At 30.7% G+C, this 8700-nt stretch overlaps 1 protein-coding gene across 2 annotated transcripts; it reads right to left on the bottom strand.

Moving 5' to 3' along the window:
- Window positions 1-3027: 3027 nt before the first annotated feature.
- ATG18B (autophagy 18 B-like protein) lies at window positions 3028-5911 on the bottom strand. 2 transcript variants are annotated; one of them, XM_078966517.1, is made up of 11 exons: window positions 5803-5911; window positions 5648-5721; window positions 5371-5444; window positions 5170-5279; window positions 5003-5094; window positions 4803-4915; window positions 4584-4703; window positions 4360-4505; window positions 3575-3688; window positions 3379-3450; window positions 3028-3293 (listed from the first exon to the last, which is right to left on the bottom strand). In XM_078966517.1, the coding sequence occupies exons 1-11, from the start codon at window positions 5862-5864 to the stop codon at window positions 3143-3145; spliced, it is 1128 nt and encodes a 375-aa protein (XP_078822643.1). In that variant the 5' UTR covers window positions 5865-5911; the 3' UTR covers window positions 3028-3142. The 2 variants fall into 2 exon arrangements, with proteins under 2 accessions (XP_078822643.1, XP_078822644.1); XM_078966518.1 differs by lacking the exon at window positions 3575-3688.
- Window positions 5912-8700: the final 2789 nt, after the last annotated feature.

The raw sequence follows: 8700 nt of genomic DNA, 5'->3' as shown, positions 1-8700 counted from the left end.
TGACATATGCTAGTTAGTCTGATCATAATAACTAGTAACTTCTAATTTGGTAACCAATAGAATTAATCCATTGTTTGAAATTATTTTCCTAATATTTGGCATTATTTTCCTAATTAGAATTTTGTTCCATGTGATCGACTCCTTACTCTATTTTACTACTGTGCGACTGGGTACATTTCCTATTGTGTTTAAGTCGAGTTAAATAATTATGTAAACTAGTCGTACATACAATCAAAACGTCACCTATGTCACCTTCTTTGGAACTATCTTGAACCACAACAACATTGCCATTGTTGCTTGATTAAACCTTATCGTTTCTCTTACTGCGTTGTGGAACTCTCTTTTAATATGTCATCATTCCTTGCACTGGTAACATTTAACTTTAGTAATATTTTTTTGAAACGTGACTTCATCATATTTCCATCCTCTCTTTCTCGTGTTCTTCCTCTGCCAACAAACAAACCAGAACTGGAACCTTCTTCATTCCTAAAAACCCTACATTATGGTTCCTTGGACAACAAGGAATCTTTAACGTCATTGAAAGTGATCATCGGTCTATACAACATGGTATCAACAAAATTTTCATATATTTGGTAGAGAACACAACAAAATAAGAGCTTGGTCCTCTTCATCAATCCTAACTTCCACACATTGTAAATCCAGTATAATACAATAAATATATCAATATGATTCTTTAACTTTTAGACATGTCGAGTGTGTAAAAACGTTCTTTTTAATGTAGTCCATTTGTGAGAGAATTCTTCTGATACCTGCCGCTTAGCTTCTCCCAAAGTCTAACAGTAATCGTTTGATCCACAACCTCCGATAACACTTTATCAGTCAGGCATAACATAATCTCATTGTCTTCTTTTTCTAGAATTTTCACCTTCACATATGTCTCCACATCCTTCGGTAGTTTTGCCTCTTCTACTAACGTCGCCGCACAACTTTGGTGCACCATAAGAGCATTCATCTTCACCTTTCACAATGTCAAATCGAACTTCTCCGAATCGAACTTGTAATACGTCATCCTTAAACCAACAAATCTTTCCACTCGAACAATCGTAGCTATGATACCACTTGTTATGCAACAAATAAATACAAAGCAATAAAATGATACAAAATTTAACGTGGTTTGGTTGATGTGACATGTCTACGGATAGGAATAGAAGAACTCTTGTATTATTAGACAATTTTAAAAGTGATTACACTAGAATCCCAAGCTACAAGTATTTATAACTGTAAAACCTTAGCAACTATAGGGTTGAGCCCATATATAGAAAAATGTTAAATACTAAATACTTAAACATACTCATAATCCCTAAGCCTACTCCAAACACTTATCTAGTCAATATATGGTGTCGGGTTTTCTTCACATCATTTTGGGTCAGGTTATCTATTCAAGTCACCAAATTCAAAGTCAAACATTAAGTGTGTATACCACTTGCATTTAAGAATTGTTCTAGACTCGTCCCTAACATTTCAGAGGCCTTATGTTGTCATACCCCGACTGACGACGGACATAGGTGGGGTTGCGACGTTATACAATTGCATCACAGTCAACCACATATATCGAACACTTAACATATTTCAAATCAATATATTACAAACCTTTAAGTTTTGTAATTGAAGTTTATATTCATAATTAAACACACAACGGTAAATAAAATATAAGTCAAGTTTATTTCCAAAATGAACTATAATTTCCTTAGAACCGATGTCCTACCTCCGGCTCCTTAATTACCTGAGAATACATATTTTTAAAATACGTCAACAAAAATTGTTGGTGAGTTCCACAGGTTTTGACTCCATGAGTTTTATAAAAAGAAATATTTATAAAATGTGGAATGTTTAACAAATAAGTTGTGCAAAACATGGTTAATCAATGTTACCAATATGCTTTGTGTGAGACCACATACTTGAAATCCAATACGAATATCCATGTTAAAATACTTATGATAAAAGTAAATATTAACATTTTTTGTGAAGCAAAATTTTAAGTGCTTATATAAATATACACTACTAATCGGTTTAACGATATACAAACAATATTTTATACTACATACAACCTCATCTTAGTTTGTATTTGTATTTTTGTATCCGGGATTTTGTTATAATTCTTAATTGTTTGTGTTCGAAAACTTTTGGTTGTAATGCTTAATAATGTAAGCTACCAAAGTTTTAACAGGACAACGGTCGTATGTGTCCCTATACGAGTTTAAACAGGACGTCGGCTGTAAGTGCCTTTACACGAGTTTAAACAGCACGTCGTTGTAAGCGTCCATAACAAATATTTAGACAGTACTCCGACTGTAAGTGAGCATATCAATGTTTAGATAGTTCTCGTGACTATAAGTGACCATAACAATGTTGAGACAGTACTCCGATTGTAAGTGACATAAGAACCGAATGGTCCAAAATAACCGCAAAAAACATTTATAATTTATTCAATTATAATATATATCTGTAGTTATTTATTAATTTTGTAATTTATTTTTTCAAATAGTTTCAAAACGTTTCACTCGATAAAAAAAAAACATTAATATGTATTTTTTATCAAAAGTTTTATATCTATAAAATATTTAACTATAATATATATTCTTAGTAATTGTTTATAAATTTCAAATCACAACTAAATAATTTGTTTTCGCTTCTTGTATAAAGTTAGTTAATATTATAATTATATGTCGCTTTAAAATGTTTCGGTTTTGAAAACCAAATAATAAAAACCGATACAACCGAATTGTAATTGGATTGGATCAGATCGGATTTAAATTTAGTTTGGACTATTCGGATCCATATTTTGAAAACCTAAATCAATTTGGATTCACTTGATTGGATCGGATCAAACCGATACATCCAAACGAACACCCCTAGCCTTACCTTGATATTTATAACCTTCTAAATGTCAACAACGTAGATTTTGATCATTCGAAATATATGTTAAGTTGCTTTAGAATATGAAATCCAAATATTCGACTTATATACTCCTGAATTGAATTTCAATATACGATAATTACCACATGATTGATCATGATTTGATATTTTTTAGCTTTGAAATAACGTTTTGCTTAATATAACTTATAAATTTTAAGCCAAAATAATTATCGCTATACATAGTTTACAAGCCACCCAATTAAGCTCACGATGACGTGGCACTGCTTTCAGAGTCAGAGATTGCTGTTACAAGATTAAATTCCCGATCCAAAGTCCAACAAGACTCATTCAAGTGGTTGATGTCAAGAAAATACTCAAGAAAATATCCGTTGTATGTAATAATAGATACTGTGGCTCTGAAAAAAAAATAATAGCATATATGTTAAATTAATAACCATTTAGTATTTTAAAAATACAAAAAACCACAATGTACTGTTTTACCTAAAAGCTATAGATTTCGATTTCGATTCTGACACGTCAGCAGCTTTGTCGACCTTGCGGACCACTACATAACTATGGTAAAAAAAAATCATATTATGAAAAAGTTTAATGACGTTTAAAATTATTTAAGAAAAATATATCAGATTAAGTCATTTGTCTGTTAAGTCCATTAAGTAAAAAAGAAACAGACAGTAACCTTTTTACTCCGGGTGGCACAGCATTATGAAGAATATGATGATGAGTGGCATCAAGTGCATCACCAACAGAATTAGGTATAATTGATCCCAAAAAGCTACTTGACCTTTTACTTCTGAAAAATAAATAAATAAAGTTTGACATATAATTTAAGAAAAAAATGTGTTGTTATCTAGTAATATTTTTTTAACCACTCTACTATGACAATTTATTCATATCCCCACTTAGATTCTAGTAACTGTTTTTTTTTTGTTGAGTAAATTACTGAAATCGTCCCTATGGTTTGTTTAAAATTGCACGTTTGGTCCCTAACTTTTCTTTTGCACTCGGATGGTCCCTTTGATTTGATTTTGTTGCGTTTTTCATCCCTTACATACATAAAGTTAGGGACCAAACATGCTTTTGATCAAATCATAGAGACGAAAAACATAACAAAATCAAACCACAGGGACCATCCGAGTGCAAAATAAAAGTTAGGGACCAAACGTGCAATTTTGACCAAACCATAAGGACGATTTCAGTAATTTACTCTTTTTTTTTTAGTTTTCTGTTTTGTACAAATGTACAATTAACCTCCTTTATTATTTAATGTTACATTTTTACTCCTCTAATTATGTTTAACCAATATTTTTTGACTCTACATTTGGTACTACTTATTTTTGTTTCATAAAGTTAGTGAAATGATGTGGCAAAACAAATTTACCCAAAACTCCTTTCCATCCAAAATTGCTATTTTTGGACAAATTTACCCTTGATGATCAATTACAAAAGCCATAGTTTTTTCACCTTTGATCAATAGCCATTCCAAGAAAAAAAGCATGAATAGATCCCGAAGAGCTTGAAGCTACAAGAACATCAGGAAGCCCAATACAAGGCCCAAATGACAATGAAAATATTGTTGATGGATATGTTCCCCTTCTAAAACTATACGACTGAATAAAAAATTTGGAAATTAGTATTCAAACAAATTGAATAAATAGAATTTAAAGAACAAAATAGTTGTTTTTCACCTTGGTTGCTTCTGAAACAGAATGAACCCTAATTAATGTCCCCTGTTCAGATGCTGTTGCTATGTACATTCCATTTGAAGAAAATACTATTGCAGCTAATGGTGATTTATGAGCATCTATCTGTATTTCAAATGTTAAAAATTTAGGGTTATGAAAATATGAATTGAAATCATATATTAATCATTTTATGATAATGATAATTATTATTATTATTATAACCTCACAGTGTGAATGGAGATCGATGACATTGTAGACTAAAACAGACCCTTTTGTGGAACTTGCTGGAAGAGCTAAAAAACATCCATCTAAACATGGTGAAAATGCACAAAGTCCTGAAAAAAAAATTGATTGAAGAAATAAATAAGAAAAGTGTTGGATGAATGTGAAGAAAGATTAAAGAGAAGACAAAGAAAAATCACCTTTTGAATTTGGCACTGTGTCAATTGTGTCTAGGATTACAAGACTGTTGATGTCATATATGAATGTCTTTCCTTGTAAAACCACTATCAACCTATATGTGAAATTGATAACATATGAATAAAAATATATAAAAGTTTAGAAACTTAAAGTATATGATATAGTTCACCTTTTTCTATTTACACAAACAGATAAAATTGAAGTTAAGAAATTTAGTTCCCTTAAAGCAGTTCCAGTTTGAGTATTGAACAAGCATAAACGCCTTGGTGACAAAGAAGCCTGTCAAAATTAAAGCAAATTATGATAATAAACTACATATGTTTTGTGGTGTAATGAGAAATTAATGAAATTTTTGGAAGTTTCATAAAACCTGTTCACCAGCTCCAACAATGGCAAGAAGACTAGAGCTGAAAAGCATTTCAACGATAACGAATGCTCCAATAACTAAGGAATGGAAAATCGAGTCACTGTTAAAATTGATTCAACCTTGTTTGATTTGAAATTAATACTAGTAGTACATTTAGATCAAATGCATAAAGATACTTTTCCCCAAACAGTTAAACCTTCTCGAATTTTGGAATCTATTTAACACGATCAATCACAAGCATAAACACTGCTTTTTCATATGAGAATACATAATTACATACCTCGTTCGTATAGGAGTCTCCCTGAATTCGAATCGAAGATTCTGAAACCATCTTTCGTCCCAATTACAAAGCAACTAAATTCGTTTGCAGAGTTAGCAAATCCTAAATTAAATATAGAATAAGAAGGATTTTCGAATCGGTTTGGGGATCAATACCTGTTATCTTGATTGAAAGAAGCACATAGAATTGGATTTGAAGCGGAGCTACTTGCTGCCATTGAAGTAAAGCAATTGCTTGTTCTTGGGACGATATTTGATTCGAGGATTTAAATACATGCTTTGAGTTTAAGCAAAGGGTTGAGCCCATTATCAGAATATGAAAAGAAGCCCATCAAATACATGATTATATAAATATAATTTATAATTTAAAAAATAATAAATAAATAAATAAAATAAAATAAAAGAATGTATCATGTTGGTGTCAATCACATATTTGTAAAATATGAAACTCAAAACCGAAACACAAAAACTGAAATATACCGAAACCAAACTGAAAAAATATACACGCAAAGAATGTAAGATCAGACTGAAAAAGATCGGACTGAGATGGAACCGCCAATATGCAAATCTAACACAAATTCATTTCGGTTTTCAAAACATATATCTCGGTAGGTAGGCCAACTAAATTCAAATGTGATCGGAATCGAACCAATCAAATTACAATTAGGTTTTCAAACTTACTAATATGTATGAACTAAATATCATTGTTTCAAAAATCTTAGTAATTTTTCTTTTGTTTTGTTAAAGTATGTTACTTAAGGTCGAAGCATAAGAGATCTAAAAATTAATTGTGATTGTTTCAATTTTTATGGTCCTAGATCTTGGTACATGTTCAAAGAATATGAGAAATTGATCTAGGCACCGATGTTTAGGTTACATATCAAATAAGTCATGGTGTCGATGACTCAATGCTTAATAATCATGGTAGATGACTTGCATATCTAAGAGGAAGAAATACCAACTCTAGGCTCCGTTTAATATTTAGGGGATCTTATAGTATAATATATAAGTGAAAGTGAAAGTGTTTAAATTTTCATATTCACTTGTTTTATAACTTATTATTGAAGTGACGAGTAAGTTGATTGAACTAGGATATATATTAATGAATAAAAATCTATTATTAAGTTTAAGAACACCAAATAACACTCCATACGATGAACATACAATTTTACAAGTTATTTAAACCAAATGAAGGATATTTTACAATTTTAGAAGTTATTTAAACCAAATGAAGGATATTTTACAATTTTACAAGTTATTTAAACTAAATGCAGGATATTGTTGATTAGGTGATTGATTGACATTCACCTTAAACTTAGACTTATTCCTACATGATGGCTAAATTATTCATGTCCCGAATACGAAATACATTCATTCAGCATTGATAAAAACCATACCCTGATTCTCTACTCAACATTTTTCCAAATCTTAAGGAAAGCATCACGATTTGGTTGTTGTTCATGGAAAATCTTGGGAACATAGTTCCCAGGTATTTCCCGTGGAGATGAGCGCAAATAGTTTTTACACATCATAATATATATATATATATATATATATATATATATATATATATATATATATATATATATATATATATATATATATATATATATATATATTAGATAACTTGGATAATTACTTTAATGAAATGAAACACCAAATAAAATTTAGAAATAGTCATGCCAGCCAACCGATAGTGGTGTAGAAGTACTCAAATGGCGTGTTTGGCAAAAGTAGCTGTTAGCTGGAAGCGGGTAGTGGTTAGCTGGTAGCGTGTAGCAGATAGCTGGTAGCGGGAAGCTGTAACTTTTATTTGTTATAGGAATGTTTGGCAAAAATAGTTGGAAGCTTTTGAAATATACAAAATTACATAAAAGGACAATTGATTAAAAATAAATAAATATCTAAATATATTTTTAAGGGTTATTATGGAAATTGATTTCAAAAGTTGATGAGCGTTTTGTTAAACGCTACATGAAGTATCTTTTAGAATCGGAGTGTTTTGTTAAAACTAAAAGTTAAACGCTCGTACTACCAAACGAAACTTTTTGTTTAAACTAGAACGTTTTATCAAAAACTAAAAACTAGAAGCTCTCAAACGCTTCCAAAAGTTCTGTGCCAAACACGCGCCAAAGTGGTGATTGTCATCTGTCTTAATATAGATAACCAGTTATTGATTCTTCCTTTCTAAATTGTAATAATATATATGGTGTCTTGAAAAATCATCATCATGGGAACCCCCTCAATAGTTCTACCATGCTTATGAGTATGAAATATCAACACTAAATAGGTTAATGAAAGTTCGGGCAATCTGCTTTCCATTCAACTTGTTGTGTGTACCATCAACCAATATATTCTTTATTAAGTAACTCATCATTTATTCGTTGGATTGATGTGATGAGGATGTAGTTGTGTTATTGTTTAAGATCATTCACTAACTTGCAAACTTGTAAAATTCATGTTGTCATGAAAAATTGATTCAAGCCTATTTTTTTGTTGATTTGGTGAGTCTAATCTGAAATCCCTCACGGGCACATTTGATTCTCAATGTTAGACTCATACATTCTTTGTTTTCCAACAGTTGATTCTCTTTTATATGTGATGACAGTTTGTAGGTAAGTGAGCTGAGAGTTTGGGGAACAATAGTGGATGATCCAACCCATATAAAGTAGTTTTATTTTCTTCATGATCAAAAATTTAAAACCCATAACTATCATTATTATATTATTAGTGCTCGGTATTATCATTATCGTATTGTATTTCATCATAATCCATTTTATACCTTCATAGGGTCCTATCGATTACTCATGTAAATGTATGTTTGAATTATCAATCAACATCTAACCATGTCATTGATCAGTTTTATAGCTTTTGGTAGATGACATATGAAGACTTGATTGAAAAATCATGCTTGGGACCCCCTTAATGTAGATGACATATGAAGACATAGAAGACATTATGTAACACCCACAGCTTCGAGCTAGACACTAAAGATATAATAAGTGTCTAAACGACATTTTGATAATACATTATTTAGGATAAATAATTTTAACC

This window comes from Lactuca saligna, chromosome 7 (assembly GCF_052625555.1).
Source record: "Lactuca saligna cultivar CGN05327 chromosome 7, ASM5262555v1, whole genome shotgun sequence".
Classification (NCBI taxonomy): Eukaryota; Viridiplantae; Streptophyta; class Magnoliopsida; order Asterales; family Asteraceae; genus Lactuca; species Lactuca saligna.
The sequence above is the reverse complement of the archived record's forward strand: the minus strand, read 5'-3'. Positions and strand labels throughout refer to the sequence as shown.

Coding starts and splice junctions, on each gene's coding strand:
- ATG18B (XM_078966517.1), bottom strand. CDS start 5,864: ATGGCAGCAAGTAGCTCCGCTTCAAATCCAATTCTATGTGCTTCTTTC. Junction 5,722..5,802: donor TCTTTCAATCAAGATAACAG/GTATTGATCCCC, acceptor AAACGAATTTAG/TTGCTTTGTAATTGGGACGA. Junction 5,280..5,370: donor TTGTTGGAGCTGGTGAACAG/GTTTTATGAAAC, acceptor TAATTTTGACAG/GCTTCTTTGTCACCAAGGCG.